This window comes from Coenobita brevimanus, chromosome 103 (assembly GCF_032717465.1).
Source record: "Coenobita brevimanus isolate Jiangsu-jjx chromosome 103, ASM3271746v2, whole genome shotgun sequence".
Taxonomy (NCBI): domain Eukaryota; kingdom Metazoa; phylum Arthropoda; class Malacostraca; order Decapoda; family Coenobitidae; genus Coenobita; species Coenobita brevimanus.
The window spans coordinates 33187382-33208097 of record NC_137056.1 but is presented as its reverse complement, the minus strand read 5'-3'; the positions used below and the strand labels follow the sequence as shown (position 1 = coordinate 33208097).

At 48.0% G+C, this 20716-nt stretch overlaps 1 protein-coding gene across 1 annotated transcript in view; it reads right to left on the bottom strand.

Annotated features, from left to right (window-relative positions):
* The window catches only part of LOC145415667 (uncharacterized), a 547996-nt gene that overhangs the window by 77117 nt on the left and 450163 nt on the right, over window positions 1–20716 (bottom strand). The window contains exon 22 of the mRNA XM_080284883.1: window positions 7208–7326. Within this exon, the coding sequence (XP_080141009.1) occupies window positions 7208–7326 (119 nt within the window). The remainder of the gene's footprint in view (window positions 1–7207; window positions 7327–20716) is intronic.

Here is a 20716-nt window from a genome sequence, read left to right as displayed (position 1 = left end):
ATTGGAAAATGTGAGTACGTTTAAGTATTTGGGTAGTGTGATGAGTAAGGATGGAGGTTTGGAGGGTGAAGTGCTTGAAAGGGTACAGCAGGGAAGAAAGGTTGCTGGTTCTTTGAAAGCAGTGATAAGAAACAGGGAAGTGAGCATGGAAGTGAAAAAGTTACTACATGACAGTATTGTGATACCAACTCTAACGTACGGAAGTGAAGCGTGGACGTTGTTGGAAGGACACAAGTCAAGAGTGAGAGCAGTGGAAATGAGTTATTTAAGAGGAGCCTGTGGAGTCACATGGAGAGACAGGCTGACGAATGAGGATATAAAGGAGCGTTGTGGTGTTGATGTGGATGTGATAGGAAGCGTTATGAGGAACACACTGAGGTGGTTTGGCCATGTGGAGAGGATGGAGGGTGAAAGACTGACGAAGAGAGTGTATGTGAGTGAGGTGGAGGGGGAAAGAGGGAGGGGGAGGCCGAGGATGAGATGGAGAGATGGGGTGGAGAGGTATATGAGAGAGGGGGGTGTGAGTTGGGAGCAGGGGAGTGAAATGGCGGGGGACAGGGCGACTTGGAGGCGATTTGTTTGTGGCCACCCCAAACGGGATTGAGGCGTCTGGCAATAGATAGATAGATAGAATATACCAACAGTTTGAGCTTGCCATTCTATCTCTATCTATCTATTGCCAGACGTCTCAATCCCGTTTGGGATGGCCACAAACAAATCGCCTCCAAGTCGCCCTGTCCACCGCCATTTCACTGCCCTGCTCCCAACTCACACCCCCCTCTCTCATATACCTCTCCACCACATCCCTCCATCTCATCCTCGGCCTCCCCCTCCCTCTTCCCCCCTCCACCTCACTCACATACACTCTCCTCATCAGTCTTTCACCCTCCATCCTCTCCACATGGCCAAACCACCTCAGTGTGTTCCTCATAACGCTTCCTATCACATCCACATCAACACCACAACACTCCTTTATATCCTCATTCGTCAGCCTGTCTCTCCATATGACTCCACAGGCTCCTCTTAAATAACTCATTTCCACTGCTCTCACTCTTGACTTGTGTCCTTCCAACAACATCCAAGCTTCACTTCCGTACGTTAGAGTTGGTATCACAATACTGTCATGTAGTAACTTTTTCACTTCCATGCTCACTTCCCTGTTTCTTATCACTGCTTTCAAAGAACTAGCAACCTTTCTTCCCTGCTGTACCCTTTCAAGCACTTCACCCTCCAAACCTCCATTCTTACTCATCACACTACCCAAGTACTTAAACATACTCACATTTTCCAATTCCTCACCATCCAACCTCGCTGTACATTCACTGACTTCACCTCTCTCAAAGACCATCACTTTACTCTTCCCTACATTCTATGGCCTCAATTCCCCCCCTGAGACACTTAAATTTCCCCCTGGTTGGGAACCCCTAACCTAACCTGTTTGGACGTTACGGCCTAAATGATCACCACTGCCAATCATGACAGCTTTGCTAAGGCAGCAGAGATGTAGAGGATGAACAATATCAATCATTCTGATCGCTTCATCAAAGAATACAACAAATGTGGCGACACTGTTATGAATGCCCGTGAGGAACTGCTATTTCAGATATTATATCAGTTATACTAGTGGTAGGTGGGGGCGCTCGCCATCCACTCACTCGATGTATTGCTGCTATCGGGTGTCTGCCCTTTCCTCTCTTCCATCCTTCTTTCCTTCCATCCTCTTCTGTCTTCTTTCCTTCATTCCTTCCTCGTCCTTGGGGCGCTCACCATCCACTCACTCAATGTAGTGCTGCTCTCGGGTGTCTGCCCTATCCTCTCCTCCATCCTTCTTTCCATCCATCCTCTTCTGTCTTTCTTTCCTTCATTCTTTCCTCATCCTTCTGCCTATGAGTGACTTTATACTCCCTCTTCTGTCTTTTTTCCTTTGTTCTTTCCTCTTACTTCTGCCTGTGGGTGACTCTACACCGAGTGACAAGCCTAATGGTTTCCTGTACACCAGGAAACCATTTACCACGCTGGGTGGTAACCATATAACCAAATTTTGGTGCCTGGTGGTTTAGTGGGTAATCACGGCACTCCAATCGGATTGAGCCAGTGAAGGTTTATATCCACGGGATGGTTGGGGTTTATTGCTCACGTAATGGCACTCAGGGATGAGGGAGGCTGATAAATCTCATCTTAAATGTCAGGACCAACTTGCCTAGCCCCGGGCTCCTACGCTCCTCATGGGGCAACGTAGGATTGGATGATGGATGGATGGATGGATGGATGCGACTCAGTAAATTTTATCCTGTTTTCATAACAAAGTACTGTAATTGGGTGTGCCATAAGTTGCTTGGACATTGTTAAAGTACTTCAGTCGGCTGAAAAAGTGAAGCTGTGACTTCAGGCAGTACTGTTTAACGTTACAACTGTTTTTCGTTTTTCGCTATTGGTACAATAAGACTGCTCCCTTCTATGATACTGTTGTCTGGCATGAAACAAAATGTCACTAAGAGAAGCCAACCCAACAAGGGTGACTGAATGTCCAGATGTGACAAAAATCAGTTTTGATGACTTGGCAGTTTAGCTAGCCAGTATCTCTCCAGTATGACTGCTTCGCTAGTTAGTGAGTGGATGGCAAGCAAAGTGGTCACAATTGCCTTTCAGAAGGTTAGCAGACAGTTCACCAGTGAGCATTTAGCTTGCTAGAGAAGGGTATACGCTAGACACTAAACTGCTAAATTGCTATACTGCTAAACCCCTTGACGGAATTGGCCAGAATTGGCCAGCTAAGCTGTAGACAACCGTGAATGTTTTGTATGTTCCTGAACTTGCATGTTTCTAAAATCTGCTCCATATATACACTCACAAAATGTCACAAAGAGAAACCAATCTGATTAGGGTGACTGAATGTCCATACGTGACAAAAGTCTGTTTTGATGACTTGGCAGTTTGACTAGCCAGGATCTCTCCAGTATGATTGCTTTGCTAGTTAGTGAATGGACGGCAAGCAAAGTGGTTATGACTGCCTTTCAGAAAGTTAGCGGACAGTTCACCAATGATCACTTTAGCTTCCTAGAGGAGGGTGGATGCTAGATGCTAAGCTGCTAAATTGCTAAACCACTAAACATCTTAATGGTGTTAGCCAGTGGATCTGTAAACAAACGTGCGAATGTGTGTGTGTTCTTGAACCTGCTTGTTTCTAAAATCTGCTGCATATACACTAGTGTATATAATTTTTTACAATAAATCAAGTTTGTATACTGTAGAAAGCATCTGTGGTTGCCAGGCAGTGAGATGATCATCTTTATAAGAGTTTCTTCTCAATGGAGACAAGCTAATCTGCCTTAGTCTAGCATCCAGGATGCATGGGGATATTTTAAGGTAACCTAGAGACAAAAAAGTATGTCTTACCACGAAATACAGCTAATTCTTATCAACATGACTACCTTCCCTGAGTCATTTTTTTTCGACTTTTTATTTCAACATTAGGTTGATTTTCTGTCATCTGATCAAGTGTTTCCCAGCTCGAACTCTTTATCACTCTCGTCTTTTTGTAATTTATGCCTCTTGGGTGGGTGTGAGGGTAGCATTAAACCACTGGCACCGTGGGAGGTAGACAGGCATGAATCCGCCATTGCTGGCTACAAACGAAAAATGAATTACTTAATATGCGGCATTTGGCAAGCAGAGTGTGGTAGGGATTGGCAACAGTTCTGATGGTGTAGAGGGAGACTCAATGTTCCCATGGAAACCACTGACGCTTCCTCGTGCTTGAAATTAAGGCGCGGAGACCCATTGCTTCATACAAGGCGATCAGCGTGGCCAGAGATGGCCTGCATATCGCCTCATATGACGCAATAAGAGCGGCCAGGGTTAAAATCGCCATCTCTCCATCTTGAATGCTGAACTGTAAAAAAGGTTTAAAACTAAAATATGGTGCTAATCACAAACAAGTGTTATGGAAAGCATGTAAAGGCAGTGTTATCTTACTCTGCCACTGAGGTATGGAAAATCCCAAGCTGCAAAATTACATAAATCATCAAGTTAGGGTAGATGAACTACAGTGAGCCTTTATGTTTTGCGTGAGTTGGGTTCGCGAATTTACATTTTGCAGAAATGTCAAGAATTTCCAAGAACTTATGTCTCGCGATCAAGAATTCACCTTTCGCGTCAATATTTTGGGCGCCGGTGGACAAGGCAATTGTCAGTTGTTGTCCGCCACGTTGTTTTCATGTTTCCGCCAACTGTCAGGCTGTGTGTGTGGTGCTCAGGCAATGATCGCAGCCATGGTCACTTTTTTTGCCTTTCCCTCCATTCAGCTGTTGTTCTCGAGTGATTTACCTGTACTGTATTATGGCTTCCTCTTCATTCATTGGAGGATCAAGTAATAGTGGTGATGGTGAAATACCGGAAAGTTCAAAGGATGGAGGCAAGAAGAGCAAAGAATGTCATGAGTATCAAGTTGGTGTGAAGAAAAAAAGTATTCAGTAGAGGATAAGACGAAGATCATTTAAATTACTGAAAGTGGTATGACAACTCCTGTTAGGAAAATAACGTGTCCAGAATCTACAGTGCATAGAATCTACAGTGCATACCATTCATAAAAAGAAAGATGAAATAAATAAGTCACTGTGTTTGGCAAAGAAATATTTTGGGTCCAGTGGTGGAGGGGCAACGAGGGTTGTGCTGGAAGTTGAAGAAAAAAAAACAGGTTAATTATGATGACTGAACATTACTTAATGAAGTGGAGTTCACATCGAGCCATAGGTCCACAAGGACGGAAATGTTAGTGGACCTATGATGAGACATCAGGCACGACTCTTCTATGAAGCCATTTGCAAAAAGAATAAAAGAAAAAATCCACCCACATTCTTAGCTTCAAAGGGATGGCTTGCTAATTTTAAGGCTCGATTTGAAGTTAAGTTTGCTGTGTATCAAGGGTAGATTGCTTCTGTCGATGAAGTAGCTGCTTCATCTCACCCAGTGGTGGCACAGCAAATAAGAGGGTGGATACATATTAGATCAAGTCCATAATTGTGATGAAACTGGACTTTACTGGAAGAGATCACCTCAGGGAACATTTATTTCCAAAAGTGAGAAGCAGGCATGAAAGGGAAAGGTATCAAAGGACAGAGTCAGTGTTTTGCTGACAACCAATGCATCAGGCACCCACAAAATGAAACCTCTTATTATCTACTATGCTGCCAAGCCATGGGCCTACAGGAACTGTGATATGAATAAACTTAATGTTTACTGGAGAAGTAACAAGAAAGGATATATGAACGCTACTCTGTTGGTCAACTGATTTGATATACATTTTGTTGGGGACGCCAAGACTTTCTGTGAAAGCAAGAACCTTGCTTTCAAAGTTTTAGTTTTCCTCGATAATCCTCCAGGACAAGCTAAATATTTGGTTAGTCATCATCCTAATGTTCAAGTGTGCTTCTTACCACAGAACACAACCTCTAAAATCCAGCCTCTTGACCAGGAATTAATTGCCTATGTTAGACTGATATTTTACAAACAAATTTATAAAAAACTAAAGGAGGAAACAGCCAGCCAGGAAGAGCTTAAAGAAATTCAAGATGAAGTCAAAGAAAACGAGAGTGAATCAGGTGCTTCACCCCCTACTTCTGCCCCTACTCACCAGGCACCACACCACACACTTCACCATCATCACCAACCTCGCCAGTCATCATGCAAGCCGAGGTTGTCAGTGTTTAAGTCTTCTGGAAATGTTTAAATATTCGTCAAGCTGTCGATTTTCTTGTGTCTGCTTGGAATCAGATAACAATAGCTACAATACACCATGCTTGGGCATCACTTCTCCCTCAACTTGTTAAAAAACAGGATAAAAGAGTGACACTAGGGGTGTTACTCAGGGACACTGTGGAGGCAGCCAGGAGTATCATGGCCCCAGGATTTTCTGAAGTCAACAAGGAATGGATGCAAGAATTAATCACTGAGAAAACAAATGAACAAAGCACTGAGGAGACATTGGAAGATGATGATGAAGAGGAAAATGAGAAAGCTGAATGTGACAGTGAGGTGCCACAAATACGTCACATAACAACTAGTCAACTTTCAATATTTTTGGGATCAAGTGAAAACCTTCATGAACAATTAATGGACACTGAAGAATGTGCTGATTAAAAGAGAGAAAATGATAGGTTTATTAAAGTAGAGTAAACACGAATATCAGGAGAAATACAATAAAATGATAAAAGCTTGTGAGCAGGCACTCATCACCAGTTACTTCACCAGCTGACAACAGAAAAACAGGCAAGTTCTTAATGTGATTCAAGAATTAAACCCTGAAGACAATGAAGATGATGTTCAAGAGTTTGAAGGCTTTGAAACAGTGCAAGATATTGAATACGCAGTGGAGGAGGAATCCTGCTGTAATGTGCACTATGCACTGCAGCATAATTTTTCAGGTTGGTGATCCATTTATTTAATGTTTCTTAACATTTTTATTATATTCATATTGTTGTCAGTTACTCTGGTATTCAGTTTTAAGAGAATTATATTTCAAAAGTGAGAAAAAGAGTGACTTTGGGAGGGGCTCTAGAAACAATTAGATTTTTTACCACTGAAATAATACTTTTCAGTTCGTGAAATTCAGGTTTCGTGCCAACCTCATGTTACCAATTCGGCGCGAAACTTAGGGGCTCACTGTATAGTGATAGTCAAGAACTCAACATCACTCTTCCTAAAGGCTGTCACCATAAAACAAAAGCTGAAACAGAGAGGAGTGGGGCTTTGGCTTAGTAAAAATTGGTCACTGATGATTTGAAGTAATTACCAAGTTTTCAAATTCATTACCTCAAAATTATTTGCCCTTAAGGAAATCTCTTGCAGTCAAGTGGTTAGAAATGACCTCAAATGAAGTCCTCCACAATGAATGATTTCCCCATAGGTATATAAACTGTCAGGTGAAAGCATAAGTGATATAAAATATATTTTCTGACTAAGGGGTAATAAAAAAAACTAACACAGACTTAAGCAGAAATAATACAGAATTAACCAAACATTTAGCTATGTCTCTTTACAGCAATACATCTCACATTTACTGTATAATGTACAATGACTACTGAACTATATTTCAGCTAGCAATAAACAACAAAAACAGGAAGCACTCCCCAGAGAATACTGCGTATCACTGCTAGTTTCTATAAATGAATATAAGATGCAGATATACAAAAAAAATCTAACCACTTACCATCTGCATTCTGCTGCAGTTGTGGATTGGGATGTGGTGCATGATCCTTCCCCCCCCATTTTTCAGACTTCTCCCTCTCTTTTTCTTCACTGGTCTTCATGTACTGAATCAATGCTGACCTGAAGTGGAGAAACAATTTTCCATTGGCATATCCAAGCAAATACTGTACATACAAAGGGTAAATAAGTTACGGGAAGTATTTATAAACTCTTATTTAAGACTGCCTATTAAAGTTCCAATGGTGCACAGAAAACTGATTCACCAGCGATCCCTAGTTAACTATACAACTTGCATGGAAAAAGCTGTGATTTAATGGAAGACAATATCAACACATAATGTGGACAGACTATGTAGAAATGATGAAATGTTGTGGGGACAGTGCAAAGAAAGGTTTATGGGGAAGATCTCAAAGGACTTGGATGAGCGAAGCTGTACCAGACAACTGGAAGAAGGCTATGATTGCACCCATGTGCGAAAGTAATTAGTCTGTTAAAGGTATTATGGAAAAAATTTGTTTGGAAGAAGTGAGTGAGGAGGTGAAATATATAAGATACAGGCTGGCAAATAATGAAAACAGGGGTTTCCACAATGGTAGGTAACGTGCACATCAAATATATGTAGTAAAGCATACAGTGCTACAGTGGAGTAAGCATGTAAGATCAACAGGGAGGTTTTATGGCATTTCTGAACTGTGGACAAATTCTGCTACCCTGGTGATGTCATGTCATCTGTAATGGGATGGTGCTGTCCAAATTACTACTGCAAGTGTGCAGTGTGGATAGAAAAAAATTCAGAGAACCATCCTGACACAAATGTTCTTACTGCTCACAAAAGGAAGTGTTTACTACCTGTTATGCTAGGTGTTTTTAGGGTGACTTTCCATCCTAGAAATGCCTGGCTTATAGCTGGTTCCTTTTCTAGACCGGGGCTAGAACACAAATATAAGAGGAACAGGGCATAAAAACTCTGGACAACAACCTACACGTATATTCACAAATTCTTAACTAGAGGAACGGGCTGACAATCTCACAATATTTATGTTACATCAATCCTTGCACTGCTGATCTGATTGAACTTACCTCGCACGATACGGGATAGACACAACAGGTATTATTCTATCAGGGTGAGTGCGTGTAGTAACAATTCACTGTCTCTATTCCAGAGCCGTATGGTTAGGGGTGGGAGTTTAGATCTGGATACTCCACTGTACACAGCTTCTCACTTTAGTGGTTCCTGGTTCTATGGGAGTTCACTGATTCACTGTTATGCACTCGTTCTAGGAGTCTTACCGAGTGTGGATCTGATCACGGGGGGGGGGGGAAGACTAAAGTTCATGACAGGTCAGCACAATCACAAGAGGGATGGGGTGGGGGTTAGGTATGCCTTGCCATTATTACACTGGAAGGGAGTCTTCACGTTTTCCGCTTAGCACTGTGCTTCACTGTAAGTCACTTACTGTACACACACACTGGGGCACTTTTTCTTGGGCAAGGGTGGATGTCGTCTCCTTCCACGGACTGCAGCTGGGTGTGGTGAGGGGCCCCTCATGCTGGGGGCGATGAATAAAGTTCTGGCCCACAGGGCACAGGCCAAATAGCCTCTCCAGGCGTTCCCGTATGCGCCTGGTGGGAGAGCGGCGTCATTTGAGCCAGGAGCTGGGATGGCCTCGCCCCGCAGTGCTGGGGACGCCGTCGGGATCCCAGAGGCTGCAGTCCCCTTCCTGGTGCTCCGCCGTCAGGGCAGTGCTGCAGCGTCGTCCCGGGGAGGGGTCCTGGGGTCCGTCAGGGGCAGGTCTTCCTTGGGCACCGGTTGCGCAGAGAATAGCCCTGGGGATAACACAAGGCCTCGCCACCTGTCCACTAGTGGTGACCTCTCTGTCTGGGGACTGCCACACTCAACTCCGCTGCAGCTGGAGGGAGGAGGGCATTGCAAAGTCACGGGGGGTGAGGGGCTTTGGTAGCTTCCCTCTCTGGCGCGGCTGGAGGCCGTCATCGAGGTCCCTTGGGCTACAGCAGGAGGACAGCTGGAGACCGTCCCAACCCTGTTGGCGCAGCAGGAGGCCACTGGCGGGGCCCGACTTCCTGACAGGACCACAGACGGGACGCGGCTGGAGCCCATCGCCTGAGTCCTGTATGAAGGGTGACGTGATGACGTGGAGCGGCTGGAAGCCGTCTCCCATCTGCGGGCATGGCTGGAAGCCTTCGCCGATGTCGTGCCCTCTGTGACCACTGCAGGTGGAAAGGGGATGTACCCTTCTTTCCCCGTGTGTGGCTGGAGGCCGTCACAAGCTCTGCAGGTGGAGTGAGTGGTCCAGGTGGAGCGTCTGGAGGCCGTCTCTAGGGCGGAGCAGCTGGAGGCCGTCTATAAGGGGGAGCAGCTGGAGGCTGTCCCTAAGGGGGAGCAGCTGGAGGCTGTCCCTAAGGGGGAGCAGCTGGAGGCCATCTCCTGATATGAGAGGCTGGAGGCCATCTCTGGGGCTCTGTATGGAGTGTAAGGTTCAGCTCCACCCAAATCCTGATGCAGGCCGGGCTGGCGAGAGGGTAATGGGCTCAGGCTGAGGTGATCGGGTTGGGACAGTTCCCAGGAGTAGGGGCGTGCGGCTGCTAGAGACTTGCACCCATATAGCACAGACGTCCCGCTCGCTCCGATTAACCCTCTGCTGTCGCCTCATGGGGGTGTCGCGCTGCTGCTGGATGTCGTTATTTCATCACCGTCGGGGTGGGAAAAGTCACGTCCCCGTGCTTGGAGGTACTAAGTCTTAGTGGTGTTGGTGTTGTGAGACGACGTCAGGTGTTGTAGTAGGGTGGTCCAGTGTTCAGTCATTCTGTCTTCGTTTCTGTGTGGGGCATAGGTGAGAAAGAGGGTGGATGGTTGGGCAGCTGTTTGGATGAGCTTGAGTAGGTGATGTGGCCTGCGGATGCGGTGCTTCTCCCTGTAGGCTGGTGCTCAGGTGGCACACCTTACTTTCATGGCTGGAGATTGTTGTCTTGTTAAGAGCCTCAGCTGAATGCTGGCGAATGGGGAGGCGGTGGTGGTTTTATGCCGGGGCGTTGTGCATAGGTTCTCCCTGGGGATAGAGGTAGGAGAGGGTTAAGCCTGGTGTATCGTGAAGGTGATATGAGTTGTGTTAGGGGTGGGAGGGCTGGGGGTAGTTGGATGTTGGGGCGGGGGTGAGGATGGGGGAGTGGGAGATGAGATGGCGGTGTATCTGGTAGGAGGGGGTGAAATGAGGCCTGAGCAGGTGACTGTGGTTCTGAGGGTGGGTGTGGGCGGTGATGTAGGCGTGTGGTTTTGGGTTGCTCTGGTCGTGCGTGGTGTGGTGTGGGGGGTGGTGGGGATGGGTGGGGGACTTTAGAGTGATGGTGCAGGGGCAGCAGTGGTAGGGGGTGGTGTGTGTGCAGTTGAGGGTGTCATGATCTTGGGTGGTGTGGGTGTTGCCAGGGTGGGGGTTGGCAGGCAGGGGCTGGGTAAGGGAGCGGGGCAGGAAGGCTGAGAGGTGGGGTTTTTTTGTGGCACTGGTGAGGGTAACAGTGAGGCATAATGCGGAGTGATCGGGGGAGGCGTCGGCAATGATGGGTAGAGGGAGGAGGGGAGGGAGGAAGAGGGGATGACGTAGCAATTGTAGGAATCGGGATGAGGGCTTGGGGTGGTGAGGGAAGGTGGGGAGGTGTTGGGGCAGGTGGGGTGAATGGGGAAAGAGGCGGGGGTACGGAAGGGGCGGACATGCCGATTTCTGTAGGTGCGGGGTGTGTTATTGTAGTCTATAGTCACCTGGTAGGGGTTGGGAACATGGGTGACACTGTAGGGCCCATGAAGCATGGGGCAAGCTTGTGGGGAACTGGTAGCTTCACCATCATCACAGTGTCGCCTGGCTTGTAGGGGTTGGAGGGGGCAGCATCAGGTTGGAGGTCTAGGCTGTGTTGGAGGTGGTGGAGTCACTTCTTGAGGTGATGGAGGGGATCGGATGCAGGAGGAGTGGAGGGTGGCTGCAGGTGTTGTCATAGGGGAAGGAGGAGAGGCGCTTCCCCAAACACGCGCTCGTGTGGGGAGATGCTGTCTTCCCTGGGGCAGGAGTTCATACCCCACTAGACGATTTTAACGTGGGCTGGCCAGTCTTCATTTTTCGTTTCCTTGATTTGGGTCCATACTTGATTCAAAAGGGTACTGTGGCTCCTTTCACTAATTCCGTTTCCTTGCGGCCAATATGGGGAGGAATGGGAGATGCAATAGCCAACCTATGGTCGGCTAGCTCCTTCCAGATGGTGCTTGTGAATTTGGGGGCATTGTCTGAGTGCAGGGCCTGAGGGATTCCAAAATGGGGGAAGACGTGGCGGACTAGGGCATCAGCTACGGCCATGGCATGGTGTTCTTTGGCTAGGCACATGATAAGGAACTTGGAGTGGGTAGCGACAAAGGTGAAGATATACCGGTAACCCACCTTAGGTGGCAAGGGCCCTACTGCGTCCATGGACAGAAGGTGCCAGGGTTTGTGGGAAGTAATGCTGCCTGAAGGGCCGGAGGTGCGGGTGATGTCCTTGCCCAGTGCACATGTCCAACAGGATTCGGTGATCTGCTTGGCCGGTGGGGAGGGGCTGGGGGTCCAATAAATATTGCTGAAAATTTGGAGGAGCCTTTTCGTCCCGAGGTGGATCCCGTTGTTGGAGTGGAGGTGTTTCATGGCATCTAGGGTGGTGTCGAGGGTGAGGATGATGTACAACGACGGGGTGAATAAATGGCTGCCTTGCTGCTGGAGCTCGGTGAACAAGTGGGGTGGGATCCAGGGTGGCCAGTCTTTGTTGTGCCACCGGGTGAGGAGTTCCGATCCAGGATGGAGTGCGTGGATGGGTAGATAGGAGAGCACGTCAGAGTTAGTGTAGAGTTTGCCGGGGCGATAGATCTCATAGTCGAATTCTTCTAAGGTCTCCCTCCATCTGATAAGTTGGGCGTTGTGAGTGTCAGACTGGTGGAGCCATTGGAGTGACTGGTGGTCAGTGACAATCGTGACGTGGGTCCCGGAATAATAGGCCCAGAAATGCTCCAAGGCCCAGATGATGCCCAGGCACTCCCGGGCAGGACAGTTCTGCTCCGTCTGATTTAGGGTGCGGCTGGCACAGATGATGATGTGCTCTCGTCCTTCCAGCACTTGTGCGAGGATTGTGCCGATGGCTACCAGGGAAACACCTGTTTATAGTCGGAAGGGTAAGGTGTAGTCGGGGAAGGCGACGATCAGGGTGGTGGTGAGCTTGTGCTTCGGTTACTGAAACGGCTCCTATCGTTCATTGGTCCAGGTAAAGGGTTCCCCCTTCCGGGTCAGGCCATGGAGAGGTTTGGCGATATCGGTGAACCCCTTAACGAACTGTCGGTAATACAAAGTACGGTCTAGGAAGGCCCGGACTTCGTGGACGTCTCAGGGTAGGGGAATGTTGGTGATGGCATGCAATTTGTCCCGGTTGGGTGCTACTCTGTCTCTCGAGATTATGTGACCCAGGAAGGAGATGGTCCGGGCGGCAAGGACGCACCTGGAGGGCCGTAGCTTCAGGCTGGCCTAACAGATACGTTGGAAGACCCTCCTGAGGCGCTGGAGGTGATCGGCCCACGTCTTGCTGAATATAATGACGTCATCCAAGTATGCCAGACAAATTGCCCAGGTAAGGCCACTGAGGACGGACTCCATCAATCAGGAGAAGGTGGCCGGGACGTTGCACAGGCCAAAGGGCAGAACATTGAATTCATAGTGTTTTCTGTTGCTGGTGGAAAACACACTCTTCTGTCTGTCCTCCAGGTGCACCGGGACTTGCCAATACCCTGACTGGAGGTCCAGTGTGGAGAACCAGGAGGTGCCGTACAGGGAGTCGAGGGAATCATTGATCCTGGGAAGTGGGGTGGCATCTTTGATGGTCACGTCATTGAGGGGGTGGTAATCCACGCAGAATCGCATGGTGTCGTCCTTTTTCTTGACGAGGATGATGGGAGAGGACCAAGGGCTGGTGGAGGGTGAAATCATGCCGGCATTGAGCATTTCCTGGACCTGCCAGTCTTCCTGCACCTGTTGTTTTGAGTTTTTCCACTGGGATGGTTGGCAGATTGGTTGTCCTGAGATGTGTATCTGATGCATCAGGTAGGTGGTGTGGCCAATGTCGGAGGGGCCTGACACAATGAGGTCCTGAAAGTCCAGGAGGAGGTGGCGGAGGGTGTCAGTCTGGTGGGGTGAGATGTGCTCGGGTAGGGGGAGCAGGGGGGTGGGGTCGGAGGGGGCAGTGGTGGGGCAGGGCTCCGCTTCTTCCATCTCTCCCACTATGGGCCCCTTGGGTAGCATGAGTGGGGTCGTGGTGATATTGGTGATCTTGACTGCCGCAATGTGCGAGGGAAGGAAGGTGGGGGGCAGGAGACAGGCCGAAAGCGTTCCGGGCGGCAGGACGGGGGAGAAGAGGACTGATGTTCCGGTGGGCCTGTTCAATGGGAGACAAGTTTCGTGATGCGTGGGAATCGTTGTGGTGGAAGCAATAACGGAGGGGAAGGTGGGGATGCAGGTGCAACCTGATTTTGGAGGATCAGGGGCAGGGGCTGGCGATCTCCTGAACTGAAGTTGCTGTTTGTGGTAATCTATGGTGGCTCATAGTTTTTGCAGGAGGTCCAGCCCCAGGTATTCATCATGGTTACGACAGGTGGAATCAAAGTTAATAAACTTATGTTGAGTGGGGGTGCGCTGGTGGGTGTCAGCGTGTAGGGCCCGGGTTTCCTCACAGATGAGCAGGGGTCCATCCCCGGCGTCTACAAGATGAGTCGACATAGGGAAAAGTGGGCCGAAAGCCGACTTGTGACAGGAGTAGAAGTAGCTGTACAGGCAGGATCTGGCTGCTCCCATGTTGACCAGCAGCCTCGCCTTTACCCCGTTTAGTCTCATCTTGTCGTAGACTGGGAGGCGGTATTTGTGAGAAGTGGCCCCCGCCACTGTGAGGAGGTGCGGGGGCAGGCCTAAAAATCCAACTGCTGGGGAATTTCCTCTTCTTCCGGCTCCTGTTCCTCCGGGTCGGTGTTTTCGGTGGGTGAGGTGCTGTTTTCAGGGCCCTCATCCTCCAGGGACGACACTTGGCGTCGGCCTGGGGTGTTTAGTTTCCACCTGGCAGCCTTGAGTTGCTCCTGTATGTCGTGGAGTGGGCATCGGTGGCTACACGCGGAGAACTCCCAGGCATTGACTGAGATGAGGTTTTGGCTCTACTTCTGGCTGGGGCATTTGCTCGGGGGGTTAGCCCTAGGTAAGTGGGATGCTGGCGTGGGGCTGACATGGGCTGGTGATGGTCGGGGCTTGCCCTGTGGTGTCGGTTTGTTAGTCGGGAACTTGCTAACTGCGTTGATTTGTTGGGGGGCAGAGCGGGAGGTTAGGAGTCGTCGAATCAGCTGGATGTCCCTGTCTAGATTCCCCGTTGGGTCGTGTATGGTGAAGTGCTCCTTGACCATGCAGGGGAGGACTCTGAGAAGGGCACTGAATGTATGCTGTTCCCAGGTCTCTGCATCTGCTTCTGGGTAAGCAGCAGTGACGAGCTGCCTTGTCTGGATCAGCGTGTCGTCCAGATTACCGTCGTACGTTAAACTGTCCAATTGCAACAGTGACATTACCTTTCCCAGGGAGGGTGTTACGTCTTGTGTTACTATTTTCGTGAAATTCGTCCATGTTACTTCGGGGACGACTTTGGACGCAATGCTGGCTGCTGCCTTGCCCAGCAGGGATAGGGTTACAGCTATTTTTTGTCTATTATCCTCAAACCCAATACTGAGCTGTGGTTTGATGATGGATAAATATGTGTGGATGTCATACTGTTCCTGGTAGAATTTGGGCAATTGAACATGTGGTTTTGCCGCCATTTTGATATTTTCCTTGTTTTGTTTCTCTCTTATATTAATTCTGCCCGGGTCAAGAACCACCGCTGTCCACCAGTGTTATGCTTGGGGTTTTTAGGGCGGCTTCCCATCCTAGAAACGCCTGGCTTATAATTGGGTCCTTTTCTAGATCCGGGCTAGAACACAAATATAAGATGAACAGGGCATAAAAACTCGGCCAACAACCTACACGTATATTCACAAATTCTTAATTACAGGAACAAGCAGATAATCTCACAATATTTATGTTAAATCATTCCTTGGGCTGCTGATCTGTTTCAACGAATCTCGCAGGATACGGGATAGACACAATCATCCCTGTACTATCCGGACACCCACTTTCCAGACTTCCCACTTACCAGACTTTGTGGGCCTGGACCTTTTGAACCCAAAAATGGCCAAAAAAAGAAAAAATCCCCCCCCCCCAAAAATCCAAATTTTCTCCCACCCGTAATTTGAAACTGGCACATGGCGCCGCGCCACGCTGAACAGCTGTTGTTTATCATGGCCCCTTCACCCCTTCCTTCCTTCCTCCCCCCTCCCCAGTCAGGATTGCCATTTGGTACTTTTCATTACCAAATGTGGGCCAATTTGGTATTGAAAAGTTCGTTTGGTAGTGAATCATCATGATCCACTACAAAACAGATTTTTCACATGTATGAAGATGTAGAGAATGGAGACGGTGGACTGTCTGCTCTTTGATGAATCTGCTAGCATAACAGAGCAAAAATAAACATGCTGCTGATTATAAGGAGAGCGAATATTTCCATTTGTACATATAATTAGTGAAGAATAAATGCTTCCCCTAAGAATTTGGTAATGAAAAGTTAAATTTGGTAATGAAAACTGAGAAGTTTGGTAATGTGGCCGAGCTCAGATCTGGCAACCTTATCCCCAGTTACTGCCTAATCACTGTCGAGGGTAGATGTTCATCACAATGGATACCGCATGTTCTCGTTTTTGTGAATAAACAGTGAATAAACTGCAATACCTCGCCACTAGACCACATGGGAATTTACAGTGTTGTGCAGTGTTGAGAAATTAGCACGGGCCGAACAGGGTAGTACTCTCGAGGGGAATGGGAATGCTGGTGATAGGGAGAGCTGGAGCTCCTGTTTCACTAGCTATCTAACCATCCCCCTTTGCTGACCTTTTCAGTGTGACAGTAGCATGGAGAGTAGACCAGCATACTCTCCCAAACATTTCCTCTATCTATGCACTACACCACATGCACTTTACATTTCACACAACGTATCCCACTACGTTACTGGGGTTGGCGCCAGCAAGGGCATGCAGCCAGAAAACTTTGCCCCCACTACCTAGTGGCGGACTTCTGGGGGGAGGTGTGGCAGGGGTTCCGCCGACATAGATCCTGGGTCCAGGGCGAGATGGGGCTCGGGCCTGTGCTAGAGGGTACAGGGCATTGCGGTTCCCAGGCTGCCGCTTCCGCCCAACAGAGAGGGGCCCGAACCTGGGAGTAGCGCCCCAGGAGGCTCCCCTATCAGTGGGTGTATAATGGTGGGATAGTTGCAGTGCCAAGCTGCGCTCAGAGGGTGTCCCTGCAGCTGTCCTGGCAGGGTGCCCCGAGGCCACTACCACTGCCACTGGTAAGCTGGTGGGCTAGGGGTCTCAGATCCATTGCCTGGACCTGGGACTGTGCAGTGAGTGGGACCTGTGCTATGTCTGTCCCCCTTTATTAATACTGAAGATGACAAAACAAAATAAGTTTCAAAGCAAGCCTGAGGACAGTAAATCACCCATGGGGATGAGGGTGGGTTCATGGAATGTGGGAAGTTTGAGGGGAAGAGCAGGGGAAGTCGTTGAGGCATTCAGTAGGAGGTGGGTGGATGTGGCGTGTTTGCAGGAAGTCCAGTACAGGGGTGGATCAGCCAGAAAGATTGTTGGGAAGGACTGTTGCTATAAGTTGTTTTGGCAGGGGGGGACAGACGGATATGGAGGTGTTGGCGTGATGGTTGTGGAGAAATGGGTGGAATATGTTATGAATGTTTTGAGAGTAAGAGATAGGATATTGGTAGTGAAAATTCTGTTGGGTAGAAAAATAGCTGCGATTATATTGGCATATGCTCCACAGGCAGGATTGGATGAAGCAGAGAAAGATAGATTTTGGGATGATTTAATACGTGTAGTGGGTGGTATGCGGGATGATGAGATAGTGATTTTGGGAGGGGAGTTAAATGGTCATGTAGGTGAAGCAGCACAAGGTTATGAAGGAGTGCATGGGGGATGTGCGTATGGTCTAAGGAAAGCAGAAGGGGGAAAGGATACTCGAGTTTGGGGAGGCAACGGACATGATTGTGTGCAACACATATTTTAGGAGGAGACAGTAGATTAATTACGTATGAGTCTGGGGGAAACAGCAGTCAGATAGTTTATTTTCAGGTTAGGAGGGCCAATAGGAGGTTAGTGAGGGATGTTAAAGTTATAGGAAGTGAGGAGAGTGTGTGCAGCAGCACAAACTATTGATTTGTGATATGGTGCTTAAAGAACAAGTGATGAAAAAAAGGACTTATGTACCTAGGAGAAAAATATGGAAGCTGAAAAACCAAGTAGTACGGGATGCCTTCTATAGCGAGTTGAGGAGAGTGGTGGCTGAACAAGGAGCTGTAGACAGAGGCGTTAATGAACAGTACAGAGCCCTCAAGAACAATTTCTTGAGAGTTACTGATGTAACATGCGGTTGAACAAGAGGACCACCAAGACATAAAGTAACTTGGTGGTGGGATGAGGGTGTAGAAGCTGCAGTTAAGGAGAAAAGAAGGCTTTTCCGGGAATGGAAGAAGGGTGGTAGCAAAGAGGAATATTTGGCTGCCAAGCTTAGGGCTAGAAGAGAGGTATACAGGGCAAAGTCTGAGTCACAGAAACTATTACTTGATAACCTAAATCATGGGGAAAGGAAAAATATGATATTTAGGGTGGTAGGTCAAGTGAAGAGGGATAATCGGGATATTATAGGTGAGCAGTGTGTGAAGAATGAAGAAGGAAGGGTAGTGGTGAACAGTGAGGATATTAAAGATGCATGGAGAGAGCATTATAACCGGTTGTTGAATGAGGAGTTTGACTGGAACAGAGAAGGTTTGGAGCCAGCAGATCCAGTGTCTGGCCCTTGGCCTTTGATTGATACTGCTACTGTGAGTGAGGCAACAGGCAGGATGAGGGTGGGGAAGGCAGCAGGTGTGTCTGGGTTGACTGCCGAAATGTTGAAGGCTTCAGGCATTATAGGGGTGAGTTTAGACCTGATAAATAGGATTGTTTATGAGTGTTTTGTCCCAGATGACTGGCTGAAGAATGTAAATGTAAATGTGTATAAAGGGAAGGGTGATGCCCTGGAAAGAGGAAATTATAGAGGTATAAAGCTTTTAGATCAGATAATGAAGGTAATGGAGAGAGTTTTAGAAGGTATGATTAGAGAAAGAGTGAATATTGATGAGATGCAGTTTGGGTTTATGCCAGGTAGGGGGACCACTGATGCCATATTCATTGTTCGACAGCTTCAGGAAAAATATATTGGTAAGAGAAGGGATCTTTTTTTTGTTTTTGTTGATTTGGAAAAGGCCTTTGACAGAGTCCCTAGAGAGGTGGTGAAGTGGGCAATGAGAAAGCTTGGCTTGGAGGAGTGGCTGGTTAGGGTGGTTATGGCTATGTATGTGAGTGCTCACACCCAGGTAAGAGTGAATGGAGATTTGAGTGATGTGTTTTCTGTGAATGTTGGTGTGCATCAGGGGTCAGTCTTGAGTTCCATGTTGTTTATCATGGTACTTGAAGCCCTTTCACGTGACTTTAGAAATGGACTCCCTTGGGAGTTGTTGTATACTGATGATTTGGTGTTGATTGCAGAGAACGAAAGGGAGGCGGAGGAAAGGTTTAGGAAGTGGAGAGATGGTATGGGGTACAAGGGTTTAAGGGTAAATGCAGATAAAACAAAAGTGACGATATCTAGGGTCGGTGGCGGCACTGTCAAAGACAAGGGAAAGTGGCCATGTGCAGTTTGCCACAAGGGCGTGGGAAGTTATTCCATCTTGTACAGTGTGTGTGAGAAATGGGTGCATAAAAGATGTAGTGGTATCAGAGGTAGACTGCGAGATAATGCTGATTTTATGTGTACGGCGTGTCGGGGAGAGCAGGTGGAGATTGTCAGACGTGGAAAGATTGAACCTGCTGGTGAATCTCTTGAGTGTGTGGAAGAGTTTTGTTATGTGGGAGACTTGTTGTGTGCTGGAGGTGGGGCTGGAGCTAGCTCTGTGGCTAGGGTGAGAAGTGGTTGGAAGAAGTTCAGGGAGCTCTTGCCTCTCCTGACATTGAGAGGACTCTCCCTACGTGCTAAGGGGTCTTTGTATGCAGCATGTGTTAGAAGTGTAATGCTGTATGGTAGTGAGACCTGGGCAGTGAAGGAGGAAGATATTCGCCAGCTCAGACATACAGAAATGACAATGATTAGGTGGATGTGTAGTGCGTCCCTGCGTCCAAGGTCTGGAGGGGCTGGGTTTATGATGGTAGAGTTGAGAGGTAGGATGGAACTGAAGTGTATTGGTGTTGTGATGAGGAGGGGTAGATTGAGATGGTTTGGACATGTGGAGAGGATGGGGGATGATAACTGGGTGAGGAAGGTGAGAAGTGTTAATATTGGGGGTGGGGTTATGAGGGGTAGACCGAGAAAGACATGAGACGAGGTCATTAAGTGTGACCTCAGGGTTAAGGGACTGAACAGGGAGGCTGCAATGGATCGTGCAGCGTGGAAAGCCGGCATTAGGTGACCAAGGCCGACACATGCAAGCATGTTGGAGCCTTTAAAAACGAAACGAACGAAACGAAACAAAAGGATTAAGTGTGGAGTGCAAAGTGGCAGTTGAAATTGGTGGTTGAAACTGGCATGGCGCAATTAAGAACAGAATGTGCAGTGTTAAATAATTATAACTCACAGTGCAAAGAATTATGTGTAGCACAACACTAGATTACTGTACGTGCTTCAAAAGCATATTCACCACTACCAGAGCCTTAGAGGAGGCGGCCACAGACGTGCTGTAAGTACCTTGTACACTACTAAGTATTTTCCATACTTCTAATTCCTCGTTCTCTGGTTCCTTTTCATTTATTTCATGCTTTATGGAGTCATGTGGAGAGACAGGCTGACGAATGAGGATATAAAGGAGCGTTGTGGTGTGGATGTGGATGTGACAGGAAGCGTTATGAGGAACACACTGAGGTGGTTTGGCCATGTGGAGAGGATGGAGGGTGAAAGACTGACGAAGAGAGTGTATGTGAGTGAGGTGGAGGGGGGAAGAGGGAGGGGGAGGCCAAGGATGAGATGGAGGGATGGGGTGGAGAGGTATATGAGAGAGGGGGGTGTGAGTTGGGAGCAGGGAAGTGAAATGGCGGGGGACAGGGCGACTTGGAGGCGATTTGTTTGTGGCCACCCCAAACGGGATTGAGGCATCTGGCAATAGATAGATAGATAGATAGATGTCCATTATTCATGTGAACAGGGTCTTAAATAGGTATAAATAGGTGCTATGCATGTCTGGTAGGGAGTTATTTAGGTGGCTTTCAAAATTAGGCTGGGTTAGGGTCCACAAGTACCAGTCTAGCAGGCAGGGGCCCACTTTCGGGACGGGA